Source organism: Saimiri boliviensis, chromosome 6, assembly GCF_048565385.1.
Source record: "Saimiri boliviensis isolate mSaiBol1 chromosome 6, mSaiBol1.pri, whole genome shotgun sequence".
NCBI classification, from domain to species: domain Eukaryota; kingdom Metazoa; phylum Chordata; class Mammalia; order Primates; family Cebidae; genus Saimiri; species Saimiri boliviensis.
Window position 1 is genome coordinate 75,739,971 of NC_133454.1, and position 20,213 is coordinate 75,760,183.

The following is a 20,213-nucleotide window of genomic DNA, read 5'->3' on the forward strand; positions in this document are numbered from 1 at the left end:
AAGATCACTAAGAAGTATAGGACAATTGAGAAAGTGCTGAAGCAAAGTGGAAATGAGAGATAGTTATTATTATGGAGATTTTTGATTATCAAAGACAGGATGTGTGTTCAGGAGTCGTGGAGTACAATGGAAGTATAAAAGGCTGATTGGATACTGGGTGAAGGACTTTGGCAACAGGGGTGTTTGTAAAGTCTGCAGTATGCAATGGAGAATGTAGGGGTTATGGAAAGGAATTTTAAGCAGAAATTGAGTAGAGTCAGACTCGATTTGGGAAGATGAATGTGGATACAGTAAGGAAGATGGGCACGATGAAGGAGAATCAGAAAACTAGGGAGCCACTTTCTCGTTAATCAAGAGAAGTAATGAGTACAAGAACATGGCAGATCAAACCAGAATCTCTCTTGGACCACAGATGACATTACTATTTCTGTGCTAACAACTCAAAATAGTCTGAACTTAGAAGGCACAAGGTACCAACTAATTGTCTAATGTATTCAATTTTCTGTCAGTCTATTTCTAACTACAGTCAGAATATCCAGGCTCCGTAGCATGCCCTGGGAGTATTATCAGATCCATTCTATCATTATTCAGGAAGAGAGCCTCTCAAGAAACACTACTTCTACTCTGGCTGGAAGGGACAATATAATATGTTTATCAGGAAAATGTGGAATTTTCTTCACCTTCTTCCGAAAGAGCTGAAACACATGCAAGCCTCTCTCCAAAGACTGTATCTATTCACCATTAGTTATAGACTAAGAAGGAAAATTTTGCTGGATTGGAAGAAAGTTGCTGCTATTATCTGCAGGCATGCACACTGCCAATAAACAGAGTTGTGCCACAAAGGAAAATGTTACATTTTCCTGGTAAAACATATTATATTGTCCCTTCCAGCCAGAGCAGAAGTAGTGTTTCCTGAGGCTCCCTTCTTGGATTTGTCTATTTAAGATGTCTTCTCCTTCATCTTTTGAAGTCTCAATTGTAACCGTTGTGAAACTACATCAGGATTTACACAAATATATTAAAACAGAAAAGTTGCTGAGAACAGTTTTATTTTCATAGTCACACAGTGAAGACTTAATGGTATAAAATCAATGCTTTCATGGCTCCTGAGGGAAGCTGAATTACCATCATCCCCCAAACAGATTCCTTTCTCTTCTGGATAGTTCCCATCCCATCATTTCATAACACATCTGCTCCCCTGAGCTAAGGAGTTATATCTAGCATGCTGTTTCTCTGCAGATGCAGTAAAGAGGAATAAAGACTTACTAAGACTTAATGACCCTCGAATCCATGTTTATGCCCAGAGGACTCTGAAGGCTAGGCTCAGGGATTCTGGGACATGCTTGGTCATAAGGACGCTCTCACTCACCATAAAGTTTTCTCCACGTTACCAGGCAGGTTCGTTGCTCAGAGGCTTGAAGGTGAAACTAATTGCTGTCCTTAAGAACCTGGGCTCATGCTGCAATTCTGCTCCAAGTGAAGGCTGGGAGAAGAAATATTAGAAAGGTAAGAATGCTTGGGCAGAAGCGAGAAGATATAGAGTAAAGAAGAAGGCAAATGAGGAATAGAAGAGGCTAGGTTCTTCCACTTTTCTGAAGAATTATCCCAAGCACCACTGCACCATCCTCTTCACAGAGGAACACAGCAGAGCATATGGGATTGGAACAGACATCCGTAGGTGAGGGCAGTGGTATACCAGTTAGTAATGCACCGAATTTCTATCTGTCTCTGTATCTCTGTATCTCTGTATCTCTCTCTCTCTCTCTCTAACTCTCTCTCTCTCTCTCTCTATCTCTATCTCTCCCACCCCCCTTTTCCCCTCTCTCTCCTACATGCACACACACACACTCTCTCTCTCTCTCTCACACACACACACACACACACACACTCACAGAGTCCACTGTTCACAACCAGAACACCACAAATACAGTCATAAGTGTCAGTAAGACAAAAGGATGTTATGGCAGACTTCATTTATATGTGGATGTTTAAAGTAGTGGGTAGGTGTCACTTCTGCCAATATTCAAATAAAATTACAAGGGGAATTAACACATTTGATCTGTACAGTTTTATTCTCTCTTTCCCACATTGAGTGAATTTAATGTTGCACGTTATAAGTTGGTTCCCTGTATAGTTACGACTTTATGGAACCATACCCAAGCCATTTTTACCGTAAGCACAATACCCCTGCTAAATCAGCCAGACCCCAACCTTCAATGGCACCATTATGGAAGAGCCTGAATGAAGGTCTTTATCCACTTTATCCATTCATTGAGCTTGGGAAAGCTGTAAGAATAAAGGGAGAAAATTGTTTCCTTTCTAAATGAGCAGTATTGGGTCATATTTGTATCCATAAAAAATCTAGAGATAAATATTAATGTTTGGCTCTGTGCCATTTCTTCACTTTGGTCTCTTCTGAGCCATCTCTCCTTTATCTAATCTTATGTTCAACTGTGACATAAATTAAACTTTTTAAAATAAAATACTTCTTTCTGCTAACAGGTGAATTATTTTAGCTATCTTGAATTAAATAAATAAAATATCTGGGAGAATTAATAAAATAAGTAACTATAATTTGTTGAGGATACACTATGTACTAGCACCTATGCAAACAATGGTCTTATTTATCATTAAAATAAACGACATTAGCTATAATTTATCATTTCATTTCTACAGGAAAAAAAAACTGATCTACCTAGTTAAAGAAATTGTCCAAGGGCCTCAAGCAAGTAAGTGGTTTAGGAGGTTTTCAAGCCATGTCTGAATAGTTTTAAGGTCCAGAGAAGACCTCTGTAATATACTACTAAAGTCAGAAAAAAAAATCCAGCAAAGAAAAAAAAAATCACAAGTTCAAAATATGAACATTGGTGAGCACAAAAAGAGAGAAATTGCTAGTTATTATGAATTTGTCTTTTGAGATGGACTTCAGCAGGGATCTTTGTCAATGTACATATCTAAAGAAGAATAAACTTAATACTTTGCCCGCAAAAAATGATCTTGAGGTTATTGGCCATACACTGTCTGCTACTGTGGCATACAGTTATAACAGGAAGAACACAAGAATTCAGGTAAAACCGTGAAAGGGTGGATCCCCTGGCAGCTTTGAATTGTAGTGTCAGCGAAGCGTCCCCTTTGCCATCTCCCTGAGAATGTTTTTTCTCAGCTGGCAAAGTATCATGTTGAGAAACAGCCACTCTTAAGACTGGGCTGACTCTGGATTGTAAATCTCACAGCACATCATCCTAGCTATGTCCTCACACTCTTCTAGGTGAAATCACAAAAACCACTGCCCACTGATGTTTCAGCCTGGTTTATTTCCCAAAATACGAGCAAACATTATGTTCTTATTTCAATTTTTCTCTCAGCTTCTCTGGGAGCAAGAGATGTTCTTGTTCTTCCCGTATAGAATGGGAAATTATTAACCCCTTTGCCTGCGTACTTCTGCTGTGCAATAGCTAACTGGCAAAGTTACAGGACAACTGGTATACGCAGCCATGCACATAGTAAAACATGATTTCTCTCTCTACTCCTATCTCTCCAACCTTCTCTCTTTCTCTCTCTCTGTCTGTCACACATACTTACACACAAACAAAAGCGCACTTATTACAAACCCCAATCCTGATTCAATTAGATGCTGAACAACTGGCAACCAAAATTCATGTGGCAGTGTTGAGCATATTAAAATTATTACCACTGGTTCTCAGCTTTTAGTTGCAGCTATCCTCTTTGTAGAAATAAGGCCAGTACATGCATAAATATTACACAATCCAGGTTACATTAGTTACTACAGAGTTGCACAATGTCTTTAAGGACACAAAGCTAAAATAAGGCAATTTTTCTTGTTATTGTCAAGGAGGCAATGAAGATTCCTTAAAAACATTTTAATTTCAATATTAAAATTTGCTAAATATTTGATCTTTTTACACCTGAAGCTAGGCACAATTTGGGGACATGGAATTTTTTTTATGTTACTCGTTGATGTTATAGATTGTACGAAAGATAAACATAATTTGGCAGATACACGCAAGGCATTTTATTTCCATTTATTGGAAAAACTGTATTGTTCATGAAGATTTAGAAGTATCAAAAATAGCAATTAATCCATAATAGAAATGCACTGAACAATTTAGCTGAGTTAGAATCAGGAAAATTCTAACAGAGACTCTCTAATTAACTATCCTTATGCAATGTCTCTGTATAAGATCCATGAGACATATCCTTACACTTATATTATAACAAAACATAGGAAGTGGGAGACAATAGAAGTTCTCCTTTGTATTAGGAATCTTTGTCACTTTTAGAAATTAGTAAGATACCAAAAGAGTTTTAATTTCTAATATTATATTTGTAATATTTATATTATTAGACATTAGAGCAAAATTTAAATATTTAATGTTAAAATATTAACAAACTATTATATAAAAACATAATTTGATACTTTTTGTTAAAATAACTATTTTTCAGAAAATTAGTTGTAAACTTTGCATTATTTTCCTTTGCAACTGTTTTTACTAAGTTAATAGAGCTGAAATCTCATAATGTCATTTATAATTTTATTTAATCTATTATGGTAACACCTCATATAACTTCTGGAAAATGTCACTGTGTACTTATAAGAGAATGAAAGTGAGAATGGCTAAAAATTTTCTATTATTATAAAAATAGTTTTGAGCTTGTAAGTACCAGAAAGGTACTTAGAAAACCCCAGAGACCTCAAGACCACACTTTGAAGAACACATGGTATGGTGATTTCCCCAAAAGTAAAGAAGGACTACTTAGGAAAGTAATAGAAAGGAATGCCATACTATAAATATGCATTGCATTGTGAAATATTTCCAGTTCATTTGAATATCTCAAAGATTAAAAAAAATAAAGCCATGAGCAATATTGCCTATGTTGGATCTCAGAACAATAATCTGTTAAGAGGCTTTCTCAATTACCCTCCGAAAGAAGTAAATCTCTAATATTTGTAAATTAACCACCTATACCATTACCTCCAGCACACTGATAAGAGTCTTTCTGTTCCTACAGGACTTTGACAAGGGATGACCTTAAAGAAAGTGAGATCCTTCTTAGTTAGGAATTCAGTAACACTTGCCAGGAGAATGCCTTCTATCAATGACACCCACTTCTATCCCCATTGCTTCTTCCTGCTAGGAATACCAGGACTGGAAACTTTGCACGTCTGGATTGCTTTCCCATTCTGTATTGTGTACCTGATTGCCATTGTGGGGAATATGACCATTCTTTTTGTGATCAAAACTGAACACAGTCTACACCAGCCCATGTTCTACTTCTTGGCCATGTTGTCTGTGATTGATCTCGGTCTGTCCACATCCACCATCCCCAAAATGCTAGGAATCTTCTGGTTCAACCTCCAAGAGATCAGCTTTGGGGGCTGCCTGCTTCAGATGTTCCTTATTCACATGTTCACAGGCATGGAGACTGTTCTGTTGGTGGTCATGGCTTACGACCGCTTTGTTGCCGTCTGCAACCCTCTCCAGTACACCATGATCCTCACCAGTAAAAACATCAGTATCCTCGCTTCTGTGGTTGTTGGAAGAAATTTAGTTCTTGTAACTCCATTTGTGTTTCTCATTCTGCGCCTGCCATTCTGTGGGCATAACATCGTACCTCACACATACTGCGAGCACATGGGTCTGGCCCGGTTGGCCTGCGCACCTATCAAGATCAACATAATCTATGGGCTCGTGGTGATTTCTTATATCATTGTGGATGTTATCCTGATTGCCTCTTCCTATATATTTATCCTTCGAGCTGTTTTTCGCCTTCCCTCTCAAGATGCCCGACTAAAGGCCTTCAACACCTGTGGTTCCCATATTTGTGTTATGCTGTGCTTTTACACACCGGCATTTTTTTCTTTTATGACACATCGTTTTGGCCAAAACATTCCCCACTATATCCATATTCTTTTGGCTAACCTTTATGTGGTTGTCCCACCTGCCCTTAACCCTGTCATTTATGGAGTCAGGACCAAGCAAATCCGAGAGCAGGTTGTGAAAATATTTGTACAGAAAAAATAATTCTGTGATACAGTTTGGATAAATATAGCCATATACAACCCAAATAATCATCATCTGAGCTCCATTTTTAACCTTCTGTAATGGTCATGCTTGTCAGATTTTTTCATTTTGACTAGAAGTGGTTTAGTGTTGACAGATAACACGAAGCTACCTTTGCTGACCATTTCTCCCACTTCCCTCCATGTACCTGGAAAAAAGCTACAGAAAACGGAGAAGGTAACTGTGCTGAAGGTTGAGGTGGCTTTAGAGTAGAATTGCTTGCAAACAAGGGTGAGAGGTAGCTCCATTTTCTCCATATGTCTTCTCTCTAGATGAATTTAGATCCTGAAGGACACTGATCAGATAAATCTTTTTATAAATGAACAAAATAAGCTATAATCCAGCAGCAGTGTCTGTTCCATAGCTTTCTATTCTTTAAAGAAACCAAAATTTTGTCTTTTATCTGCAAAATATTTGACTCCCATGTTTATTTTAATGCTCTCTCAGTCCGGCTGTTACTGCCATTTTTGCTCCTTTTCTTCTTTCAGATTCCTGCTCTTTCTCGCTCTCTCTCTTTGTGATGGCTAATATTGAGTGTCAACTTGATTTGATTGAAGAATACGAAGTATTAATCCTGGTTGTGTCTGTGAGGGTGTTGCCAAAGGAGATTAACGTTTGAGTCATTGGGCTGGGAAAAGCAGACTCACCTTCAATCTGGGTGGGCACCATCTAATCAGCTGCCAATGTCACTAGAATATAAGGCAGGCAGAAAAATGTGAAAAGACTAGATAGCCCTAGCCTCCCAGCCTACATTCTTCTCCTGTGCTGGATGCTTCCTGTCCTCAAATATTGAACTCCAAGTTCCTCAGTTTTGGGACTCAGAGTGGCTCTCCTTGCTCCTCAGCTTACAGATGGCCTATTGTGGGACCTTGTGATCATGAGTGAATACTTAATAAACTCTCCTTTGAACTAATAGGAGATATATATATGTGTGTGTGTATGTGTAAAATGGGAGGTAGATGGAGTAGCCTGGGTTTAGTGTTGGTAATGAGAAGAGGGAGACTGCAGAAACTGAGTGCAGGTGCATGTAGTATAGTAATAAAGAGTAGCTGAAATCAACACGGTCTTCATCTCTGTGGTCCATGGTACGGAGTGGTAAGCAAAGACCAGCATCCAGGCCTTCAATAGCTGTACCATATATAAACATGCTAAATAAAGACAAAGTTTTTTCTTCTCTCAGTGATATGAAAGGATCTGCGACTTGTATAAAGCAACTTCCTGGTTAAATATATTGATAGAGTGGAAAAAATTAATATAAGCATAATAGTATCCAGAGTATAGATGGGAGTACACTATAATGCTGGGCCTGAAATGGTTCATAATCAAACTGCAACATCACACTTAGGGCTGAGCAGAGTCGCTGTACTGGAATCTCTCAGGAGACCTCTGTTCTTTGGATTAGCTTCCTCAACCAGCTGAGAACAGCAGTGTTGTTGAGATGAGGTGCACTGACCCTGGACCAAACACCTGTGCCCCTAATTGTTCTATTCAAAGAATTATATGACTCTCTTCATCCTGTACTCACCAGCTTGTGAAGTCAGCCATTTGTCCTAAGGAACTCTGTGATCCATGTCTATCAAGTTGTCCTGGAAGCCCATGGCTGGAACCTGGTTTCAGAAGAGTCGGTTGGTGAACAGATAAAATCACTCTGGACAGTAGTTTTCTTTCATGAAGTCAAACAAGATGAGACCAGAAGGGTGTTGACATGTTGATTTGAGGTGATTCTCACTCATATCAAATATAGGATAAACAAACTGAGGACTCTGTTCTACCAATATTTCACTGCTGAACCTTGGGCTTGAGATATGTTAGGGATATACACTAGCTCTCACCCATCTGTGTTTAAACCCTCATGCTGCCCTCTAGCTACAATACCCACTGGCAGTGGCTGGCAGTGGGAGCAGCAGACATCCTTTACCTTATTACACTGGCACTGGCATACTGATTGATCATCCCATCCTCTCTGCAGGCTCTATACCACCTGTCAGGCATTCCCACAGAAGGGGCTATACCTGCCTACTCTGAAACCCTTTGAGACTGTAGCTCTGCAATACCCCCAGGCACTTTCAATCTATGTCCTGTTTTATCTCCAAATGATATAGCAATATTATGCTCTCTTATCGGTATTAAATAACTGTAGATGAGGTATGGGCATTCCTTGCATGAATGATATATTCTTGCTCTGTGCACATGTGCGTCACTCACAATCCAAACTGGTATCACTGTGTGACAGAAAGCCAGTGTAGTCAGCATTGAAAGAGATCACCTTCTGGAAATGCATTGATTAGGGTCTAAATAATTAAAATGATTAGAACATAATGTCCTTCTACATTTATACTATAAAGTTCCAAACAATAAATTTAACAAGAACAGAAAAAAAATATCATTCGCATTTTCAAGAATGCACAGGTTAATCCTGGTATTTGTGATCATCCCTAATGAAGCAGAAAATGTGTGTGTGTGTGTGTGTGTGTTTGTGTGGGTGTGTAACCCAACAAAGTAATGATGCAATTAGCATTAAATAATTGCAATGTGGAAATACAAGAGGCAAAAAGATATATCTGGTTCTGAAAATCCATGGCATTGTTGATCATAACAATTTTGATACCTTCTGTTTGTGACAGCAGAAATTAGATGGCCAGAAATAGCCTGTTGTGACAATAAAAAAAATATGGATAGTCCATGGAACTAAACAGAAAGAGAAAGTTGCCTGGACACAATTAAGAATCTTTATATACAGCAACTAGACAACAACCAAATATACAATTAATGCTTTATCCATAATCCTAAACCTTCATAGATAAGTTACTATACTGTATATTACACAGGTCAATGAACTTTTTAATACATATCTTTTTCAAATTGTTCATACAGTTTGTTTCAGTTGTTCATACCGCACAGTGGTCCCAGGCACCACACATCCTAGAGGAGATCCTGCATAAATTTTTGCATTTGGCCTCTGCTTTCCCAGTTTATAACTTTCCACTTTACTACTGCAGTCTGTGTCAAAATATTACTGCCTTGGACCTGGAGCATGGCCCTAATGTTCTGGGAATAATTGGTTTGCAGTTTAAGTAATGGTTTGTATACAAAGCTGTGCATATGTGTATGTATATACACTTGCTTATTCTTATTTGATAAATATGGCATGAATTTGCCAGTGCATGAGAATATTAAATGCATCTACACACAGGCTTAATAACAAGCAAGTAAGATATGATTAGAAGAAAAAAGACACAAAAGATAAATATAATTGAGAAATGGTGACAAAAGACATGTCAACCTGAAATAACATATAGGTTGAGAATCCACTATAAGTGTTTATTCAAGTGCAAAGCTAAGGATGGCCATCTGGGAAACACAGAATCCAAAGAAATGAGGTCAATGCCCCAAAGTTAAAAAGTTAAGGTTTTACTTATACAGGCAGAAAACAAAGGAATTTAGCAGAATTAGATTGTCCAATACAAAGTTGATTTATGAGTTACAGTAAATTGATTAATTATAGCTTGTTTGTTTCCTTTTTCCAGTTTAAATTAGTATTTTCAACATTTTATCTTTGACAATGTAATAGTCATAAGGTCTTCGTTTAAGACAAGGAAAAAGGAAGTTAATCAATAACGAAGATCTAAAGTAAAGAGGGAAAGGATCTTATCTGGTAGTCTTTTACAACATTCTGTAAAACAACGTAGGTAGGTGGGCGCAGTGGCTCACACCTGTAATCCCAGCCCTTTGAGAGGCAGAGGGAAGCAAATCACCTGAGGTCAGGAGTTTGACACCAGCATGGCCAACATGGAGTAATCCCATCTCTACTAAAAATGCAAAAATTAGCTGGGTGTGGAGAGAGGCCCCTGTAATCCCAGCTGCTGGGGAGCCCGAGGCAGGAGAATTGCTTGATCCTGGGAGGTGGAGGTTGCAGTGAGTTGAGAGCATTCCACTGGACTCCAGCCTGGGCAATGGAGCAAGACTCCAACTCAAAAACAAAACAAAACAAAACAAAACAAACAAAACAAAACAAAACAATGTAGGTAATGGAAAAAGACTAATTTAATTTATAATCAGGGAAACAAATACTACAAATTCCTAGCTTACAGCTATCTCTTAGTGACTCAGGTCCCATAAATCACAGCCTTTTAAGGATCAGAATAATTTAAAGTTTCAACAGCTTTGATCTTGAATTATTTATTTTCACTAAAAAAGATATCAATGCCAGAGTTAATTATAGTCTACTGATATAGAATATTCGAAGGCAATGCCATTTTCCACAAATCTTGCTCACCCTGTCAAACAATCCTTCTCCTTGGGAACCCTTTATGTATCACAAGGTATTTTACTGAATGTAGAAACCAGTCTAGTTCATAGACTATTATGGGACAGTAAGTGTGAGACTATTCGTGCTGTTTATCTCTAACTTTGTGTTAACCACAACCACTTTGGGAACAGACATAATTCAGTGTAACTTAAACTTCCATGAAGTTTAATTCAGATACAATATCTTCTTGAATATGTTCCAGCATTGGTCAATTCAACTGGTTATTGATCCCTAACTCCTACATCAGTCAGAGCCTTGCTATATTATCCTGGTTTCCCAAAAAACTTATTAAAATTCCAGATGACTACAGACTTTACTATTTTTCTGGTGCTAAGTTTGAAGAAAATTTTCAAGTTTTCCGTAGTGATTTAGCCATTTTACACTCCTACCAACCAAACACAAAAATCCCAATTGCTTGACATTCTCACCAACACTTGGTGTTATCAGTCATTTGAATTTAGCTATTCAAGTGAGTAAAAAGCATTATCACATTGCAGTTTTAATTTTTATTTCTCTAATAACTAATAATGATTTAGAGTATATTTTTAGTTATTATGGGCCATTTGAAAATATTCGTTTGTGAAGTATGTATTATTCTTTTCCAACAACTACAAAATCAGCTACTTTGAAGTATATGTGAATGTAGTTCAGAAGCCTTAAGAAATTAGAATTCAAAGATAAAACTGCCTATGACAAAATAAACAATAAGACCAGTAAACTTATATATACTTATAAATGTTTTTATATATTGATGTATATATATAAATATACAGATGATCTTTGATTTGCAATGGTTCATTTGGAAAATTTTTTGACTTTAGAATAGTTTGAAAGTATATGTATTCAGTAATTTCCTTGATTTACAATGGAAGCAAAGCCAAGATCAACCCCTGGTAAGGTGATAATGTCTGCAATACTATTATTATTAACAATGTCATGTATCTTGAGGACAATCTAAATTTTCTTAACCTTGCATTTCCAGATTCCATTTATTTCATGCTAATTGCATCATTACTTTAGATGCTGCATTATTCATTGTCCTGCTCATGCACAATGCCTTCAAAATATTGAAAAATGTTTTCAATAGATTTGTTTCTTTTTAAATTTTTTTATGGATACACTGTAGGTGTATATATTTATAGAGTATATGAGATGTTTTGGTACAAGCATGCAATGTGTAATAACCACATCATAATCCAGCAATTCTATGGCTGGGTATATATCCAAAAGGAAGAAAAGCGTATACAGAAGAGATATGAGCACTACTGTGTTTGTTGCAACACTGTTTACAATAGCTAAGATTTGGAAGCAACCTACGTGTCCATCAACAGATGAATGAAATGTGGTACATACATAAAATAAAATACTATTCAGTCATAAAATATATTCAAATTATGATGGGTTTATTGCAGTATAACCCCATTATAAATTAAGGAGAATCTATATATATCATGTATCATGTATTACATATTATTACATGTGATAAAAGTAAGTTTAAATAGAATAATCTACAGGAAAATCTAAGGCTGCTTATTGACAATATTAGTCAAGGTTCTAGAAAAAATAGCAAGCTCAAGCTGGCCTCTTAAACTATATAAGCACAGTTCAGAAAATCCACATGGGACAATAAGGATAGTAAGTGTGGAAATGTTTACTCTGGGGCCCAAGGAACAGAAAAAGTTCCTGGCATCTTGAGGGCCAGAGAACCTTGTGGATAAACCTAACTGTCAGGAGTTGCAATTTATTTCGAGGTACTAACAGAGCCCATGGTAACCTGCAGGTCACCTGCAATGAAGGAGCTGGTGGGAACCAGAGTAAATATCTTGCCCTCACTCTCTTCCTCCTCACCTCCTGATGCCTTCCATTTTCTGAACCCAAACAGATTCTACAGGCCAAAGAGGCTATCGATGCAGTACATCATTATGAATCGCTTAGGACACAGAGTAGAGAATGGACCTGGAGAGGCAGAAGGGAGATCTCTAGCACATTGACCCACATAAACAAAGAGCTGGAGGAAAATTCTGAACAAACACGTGAAGGCCAGTATTTCTATTTATTTTTCTTTTAATTACTTCTCTGTGCTATTTATTTCAGAATTATATTTGTGGTATTAGATACTTTCTCTCCTTTTTGTTCTCAGAGTCCTCTTAGAATCACTTTGAATTTTTTGCATTCTTTTAGACAGCACAAGAATTATAATGCTGATTTTCAAAAGTAATTTGGACTAACACACTGTGAAATCTCACCTAGTATGTTTGCATTGAGGATTGAAATGAGAATTAAAAAGTAATGGAATAATCACCAGGCATATTCTTAATTTTCTCATAATTTTAGACTATTTCCTCTCTAAGGCCAAAAGTAAAATAAAAGAACATTTTATATGCTAGAGGTATTCTTTTATATGGTTTATAAGATTCATGGGTATTAAGGACAATTTGGGGCTTTCCAAAGCTTTAATTAAAATTATAATTCAAAAATCAATATAATGCATAGTAAGATATATCAAATTTTATAGGAAATATTATAAATAATCAAGAAAAGTTACTAACTTTTTATCCTTTATACTCTTTTATTATAAAAGAAATCAAAGCTCCTTGAAGAGATAATTTTGAACATGGAGCTATACAAATAGGTATACCAAAAATATCTTGAAAACTTACATTTAGCACAATAGATCACATGTTGAAGAAATGTAGTTGATTTGATTATCACATATTCATAATGCTCAAATGACGCTTGCAGATTTAGCCTATATTTAATGAGTATCTAATTATTATGTTGTCTAATTCATATCAGGAGCTCAAAAGTGCGTTGAATCAAAGAACATTGGCTTGTTGTATGAGCATTACTGACATCTAGTGGTAAAACTGAGTATATTTTTTTAGTTAAAAATTCCTTTTTTTGTAATTTCAACTCAGGTTCAGGGGCTTCATGTGTGGGTTTGTTACGTGGTTATATTGTGTGATTCTAAAGTTTGAAGTATGAATGATCCCATCACCCACTGATACGGTTAGGCTCTGTGTTCCCACCCAAATCTCATCTTGAATTGTAGTCTGCATAATCGCACACCTTGATGTTGGGACCTGTTGGGAGGTGATTGGATCACGAGGGTGGTTTCCTCCACGCTGTTCTTGTGATGGTGAGTTATCGTGAGCACTGATGTTTTTATAAGTGTTTGACAGCTCGCCCTACACACGCCGTCTCTTTCTCATCTGCTGCCATGTAAGATGTGCCTCTTTCCCTTCCACCAGGATTGTAAGTTTCCCGAGGCCTTCCCAGCCACGGGGAACTGTGAGTCAATTAAACCTCTTTTCTTTATAAATTGCCCAGCCTCGGATATTTATTGGTAGCAAAGTGAAAATGAACTAATATACCGAGGTAGTAAGCATATAACCCTCCAGGTAGTTTTTCAACCCTTGTCCTCAGCCCTCTCACCCACCTTTAGTGGTCCCCAGTGTCATCTGCTCCCATCTTTATGTCCACGTGTACCAATAAATACATTTCCTGAACAAATAAATGACAATCTTTTAAGTGAACAATCTAATGAAATAGAAAGGTAAATAACTTTTTCTACTGAGTATTTATTTACGTTATCGAACACCAAAAATTCTACTTGAAATAAGGAATGGAAATAATGTCCATTTAATGATATTTAGACATATTGTCAAACACTCTTCTATTCTAGTCAAATGCATTATCTCACTTACTCTGAAAAACAATGCGTGAAGTGTGTTTTTTCATTTTCCTCACCCTTGTGAATCTATAAGAAGTAACAAGAAGCTCATAGAAGTTAAGAAATGTTTTCCCACCTATAGAATCTAAGAAAAAAAATTAAATATAAGTTGCCTAACTTTGAAGTGTTAACTCCAAAGATAATATTGTAAAAGATTTTGAAAATGCATAGCTAATGTTAATATATTAATTAATTTCTAACAAATGTCTCAAGCACCTTCCAGGCATTATCTTATTATACTGTTAACAACATTGATATAACTTTTTTCTCATTTTCCATTTGAGAAAATCAAGGCTTAGAATGGCAAATGTAATTGACCAAGATCACAGAACGAATAAGTGAATCAAAAGATCATGTTCTTAATCTGTATGTTAAATTCCTTTTCTTTCTATATATATACATTTTTATATCTCTATTAATTAATTTATATATAGTGTTAGAGGCATTACACATTCACAGAAATCATTCTTATAACACATATAGCTCATGGATTGGAAACTGAAATTAGAATTCTATCCCTGCCATTTATTAATGTACATATATTTCACAGCTGACTTTAGGGGATGCTGGGTTCCTTCTTACAGTGCTCTTTTTCTGCTTCTCTGTCAAGAGTAACTCATCATCTGACACTACAGTCAGATTTAAGGTGTTGGTATGAGGCCATTATGCCTCTGACTGACTAGACCCCTGGAACCTGTGCAGGGAGTGTACCCACTACAGGATGCACAGATCATCAGCAAGTAGAAGGTGTCTCTGACCAGACAACCTAGATCTCTATCCTCAGGGACAGGGTAATTTTCTATTATCTCACCAGGTCCAGAGACACAGCCCACACTTTAGGGAAGCCCTCCCAGGGGACAAGAATTCTCATATAACTCCTTGGCTCTAAATAGTATGAACTATGTCACATGCAGGTTGCAGTCTGGGGTATCCAGTCCTTCACAAACGATTTCTCAGATGCTGGGCAGAGGCAGGTGAGTCAGCTCCTAGTTACGCTGAAAGAGGCTCCTCAATGACAGTAACTAAAGTGATTTGTGGGATGGTGGAGCTCCAGTGACTCAGCCAGAGTCTCTGTAGATAGAGGCATCTTCTAAGGAAAGTAGCAAGAAAAAGAGACAGCAGTTAAGAAAAACCCAAATTCATAGCTGCAGTCAAGAACAGACTATTAAGGGCATGACAAAGGAAAAAAGGAGTAAACTTTTTTTCAAAGAGGATTCTGAGGGTTAAAGAAAAAGAAAAGGAGAAGTGTTTTAAAGAGGATTCTTTAAAGGGGATTCTGAAGGTTAAAGAAAAAGAGAAGAAATGTTTTAAAATCCAAAAAAGAAAAGCATTTCAAGAAGATGAGAAGGATGTTAACAGATCATTCCCTGGTTATAGCTATGTGATCTGCTTTTCAAGACCTATGCACCTATGATCAGTTGCTAGGAATCTCAGATACTAAGAACTCAAATTTGCACCCCTCTCTGGGACTGCCCTCAGATCCAAGAAACTGCCTCATCCAAGGTCATGTCGCATCACGCAGTGTGGCCCATGGCCAACAGCTAGATAACATAGAAATTTTTTAAAAATGGCTTACTTGCCTTATAGTGGAACAACTTAGAGAGATTGTACCATCTCCAGAGCTTCATATCAGTTGAGGCCTCAGATGTAACCACATGATAAAGAAGTTTGTCTTTTGATCCAGTCCTACTTTACTGACTTCTTTAGCAGTATATTTTCCCAGAGCTTTTCTCGAAATCTTTCTGCCTGCCATTCTCTATCTCAGATGTTTTTAGGAATTCAGTCTAAAATACTACATAAAACAACAAGGAAGATTATTATTTGCACTCAACTTTCAACAGCCATTTGTGGATCCTGACATTTTTTTAAAAATCATGTTATGGAGATGAATATAACACTAGTTGCCTTCAAAGAAATTATAACCTAGTGGTAGGTATCTACCAGCGGTTCTCAAATTGGAGTGAGCAACAGAATCACCTGGAGGGCTTTTTAACAGATTACTAGACCGCTCCTCAAGAGCTTCTGATTAAGGTGCGCTCGGTTACTATCCAAGAAATGTCATTCATAACAAGTTACCAGGTGATGCTGAGGATATTGGTCCAAGAAACTCATTTTGAAAACTGGTGATAACTAACATAGCAGAAAGATACATAGGCCTTCAGAAAAAATAAAGCATAAATAATCTTGAAATAAGGAGATTAAGGAAGCCTCTGTGGATTGTATGTTAATAAATCTAGGCTATGTACTACTGCGGTGACTAAAGCTAGACAGGAAAGTCTCCTCGTAAGAGGAAAGATGAAAAAAGACATGGAGAAGGAAGAGTGCAGAAAGATTGAAATGCAGTTTGACTGCAGTGTGGAGATGATAACACTGTAAAGATAGGTTAAAATTAATGTTTCAGATTTTTTACTGCATTTTATGAAATAATGACTTTTTGATAAGGATATGAAACATTGTTGAAACTTTATTCTTATAGCCCCAGGGTTGGTGCCTGTTTTCTATAAAAAGAAAGAGAGTTAATATTTTTAATACTTCCAGCCATGAGATCTCAGTCACAACTCCCTAGATCTTCCATTGTAGATTAAAAGCAGCCATAGATGATATATAAATGAATGAGAATAATTTTGTCCCAATAAAATTATTTTACCAAAACAAGTGGTGGGCCAGATTTGGCCCATGGGTGGTAGTTTGTGTTCCCCAAAAATGCTTGTGATAATCTGATTTCAAAAGTTATTTTAATCATGCATTCAATAAAAAGAAAAGACTCTTTGACTTTGAGTCTAGAAATGTTTTACTTCACTGTCAAGTGAACCACTACACATTTTTTCAATTGTTGTATTTAGTTATGAAAAGATTGCTAAGGCCATGGTGAATTAAATTGCTCTGACGATGTTAGTAAGCAAATTCAAACTCCTATAACAAAATTACTTTAAGTGAGCAATACAATTCTCCAAAGCTAATATTTTAGAAAATAAAATTCTTATAACAAGTACTGTCTTAAAGTTAAAAATAATAGCTGTTGGATTTGAAATTGCATATTGCAAAAAAGTACCTGGATTTATATTCACAGGAAACAGTGAAAATAAAAATTAAACAAAACTTTTGTTCCTTTTGCTGATTTTCCTCTATTGCACTCTTAATTCTAACAAATTTAAGTATTCCTTATTCTTCCTTACTTTATTGACAGATTAAATATTTAGCTCTATACTTTAATTTTTCTCCCAACAAAACTCTCTATAGCTTATTCATTAATACAATTAATTATATTGTAATATATAACCTCTATTTTTTAATCTTTGTAAATAGCCATGAATAAATTTAATGTTTTAAGCTAATCATTGTATTCCACCATTAGGGGGATGATCATCTTATTGGCATTTATGGTTGATCCCTGTGGAAGCATTACATTGGAAAAAAACAAAAATTGAAAAACCAAGTAGAACAATTTGGTAATAATTCACATGAACAATGTTAGTCAGTGGATGTATATCAGTGAAAATAAAAATAGGACAGGTGTGGTGGTCACCCTTGTCACCCCAGCACTTCGAGAGGCCGAGGCGGCAGATCACTTGAGATCAGGAGTTCCGGATCAGCCTGACCAACATGGTGAAATCCTGTCTCTGCTAAAAATACAAAAATTAGCCAGGTGTGGTGGTGGGCACCTGTAATCTCAGCTACTCAGGAAAGTGAGGCAAGAAAATCACTTGAACCCAAGTGGCAGAGGTTACAGTGAGCTGAGATCATGCCAGTGTACTCCAGCCTGGACAACACAGTGAGACTCCATTTCAAAAAAAAGAAAAGAAAAGAAAAGAAAAATAGAAAAATAAATTAAAATGTAGGTAGAAATAGAAACATATAGAAAATCTGTAAACAGAACAGGGTATAATAATCAGAGAAGAAGAAATAATTTGAATGAAAAGTTATTCAAAGTTTTCAAATCTTTGTAACTGGAAAGATGTTACATATTTGTAGATATATGAAATATATTGTATGAGAAATAAGGATTTAAAGACAGCAAGTGGCAAGCGCAATAAAAAGAGAGGGTCTGTAGAAATATTTCTTCTCCCTATTGAAAGTAATAATAATGATTATTATTACAGTTATTTAAAACCTATATGGAAAGTAATCACACCACATGTCTATAACTTCTAATTTTTAGAACAGTCCCTAGGTGATGTGGTGATCATGTGATTAATATTATAACCCCAGCTTACATATAAAAAATTACTAATAACAGTAGCTATTGAGTAAGATTTAATTATTAATTCCCTGGCCTGAATCTCATTTGCCTCCTCTGTAAATGGGGACAGAAATGCCCAACTTCAGATCTGTTTTAATCTTTAAATAAAATCATATTTCTAAAGCACTGAAAAGTATCTGGCACATGAATGTCAGCTAGTCTTTTTTTCCCTTAACATAAAGTCGGTTACATTATTTCTTTTAGTAAAAGACAAAATGCAAAGAATTCTCTGACAGATTGGATACTTGAGCAGGGGATAGAGGTGAATAGAAAGGTAAAGCTCATTTGTAGTCATTAGTGGGTAATAGGTATTGATACTGACCCTTCTGTATTTTAAACATCACTTTTTTATTTTTATACATTCAAGGGGGTGCACGTGCAGATTTGTTACCTGGGCATATTGTGTAATGCTGGGGCTTAGGCTGCTAGTGAACTCATCACCCAGATAGTGAAAATTGTACCCAAAAGGTAGTTTTTCAGCTCTTGCCTTTCTATCTCCCTCCCCCTTTCCTAGTCTCTAGGGTCTATTTTTTCCATCTTTATGTCCATGTGTAGCCACTGTTTAGCTCCCACTTATAAGTGAGAAAATGTACTATTTGGTTTTCTGTTTCTGCATGAATTCACTTAGAATAATGGCCTCTAGCTGCATTCGTATTGCTGCAAGGGACCTTATTCTTTGTTATGGCTGTGTATTATTCTATGGTATATATGCACCACATTTTATTTACCCAATCTACCATTGATGGACACTTAGGCTGATTTCATGACTTTCCTATTGTAAATAGTGTTGTGATAAACAAATCAGTGTAGGTGTATTACCAATCTATTTTCCTTTGGGTATATATCCAATAGTGGGATTCCTGAAATTAATGATAGTTCCATTTTTAGTTATTTGAGAAATTTTCATATTGTTTTTTATAGAGTTTGAGCTAATTTACATTCCCAACAGTGTGTAAATGTTCCTTTTTCTCCACATCCTCACAAACATCTGTTATTTTCTGACTTAATAATAATCATTCTGACTGGTGCGAAATGGTATCTCATTGTGTTTTTGATTTTGTTGTTGCTTGTCTGTTCATTTTTAAGACAGAGTCTCACTCTGTCACCCAGTCTGGAGTGAAGTAGCACAGTCATGGTTCACTGTGTTCTCCACCTCCCACTTCTCACCTCAGTCTTCTGAGTTGCTGGGACCACAGGCACACATCATCATACCCAGCTAATTTTTTTTTTTTATATGAAGTCTCCCTTCATATCAAAAGGCTAATCTGTGACTCCTGGACTCAAGTTACCCTCCCACCTCATCCTCCTAAAATGCTGGGATTACAGGCATAAGCCACTACACCTGGCCTCAATGTGGTTTTAGTTTATATTTTTCTGATGATTAGTGATGGTGAACTTTTTTAAAAGCTTGTTAGCTGCTTGGGTGTTTTTTTTTTTTTTTTTTTTTTTTTTTTTTTTTTTTTTTTTGAGAAATGTTTGTTCAACCTTTGCCCAAGCATGTTTTAATCGGTTTGTTTGGTTTTTGCTTGTTTAATTGTTTAAGTTTCTTATTGATTCTTGATATTAGTCTCTGTCAGATGCATAGTTGACAAATATTTTCTCCAATTCTGTAGGTTGTCTGTTTATTCTGTTGTTTAATTTGGCTGTACAGAAGCTTTTTAGTGTAATTAAATCCCATTTATTCATTTTCATTTCATTTTCATTGCACCTGCTTTTGAATTCTCAATCATAAATTCTTTGCCTAGGCCAATGTCCAGAAAAGATTTTCCTAGGTCTTCTAAGAGTTTTCTAGTTTGAGGTCTCATATTCAAGTCTTCAGTCCATCTTAATTTTTGCATATGGTAAGAA

At 36.3% G+C, this 20,213-nt stretch overlaps 1 protein-coding gene across 1 annotated transcript; it reads left to right on the top strand.

The window, feature by feature from the left end:
- The first annotated feature begins 1,420 nt into the window (after positions 1 to 1,420).
- LOC101029202 (olfactory receptor 52E4) lies at positions 1,421 to 6,990 on the top strand. The gene is made up of 2 exons (XM_003923348.3): positions 1,421 to 1,506; positions 5,032 to 6,990. Exon 2 carries the CDS (start codon positions 5,046 to 5,048, stop codon positions 6,042 to 6,044), a length of 999 nt encoding a protein of 332 aa, XP_003923397.2. The 5' UTR covers positions 1,421 to 1,506; positions 5,032 to 5,045; the 3' UTR covers positions 6,045 to 6,990.
- The last annotated feature ends 13,223 nt before the right edge of the window (positions 6,991 to 20,213 follow it).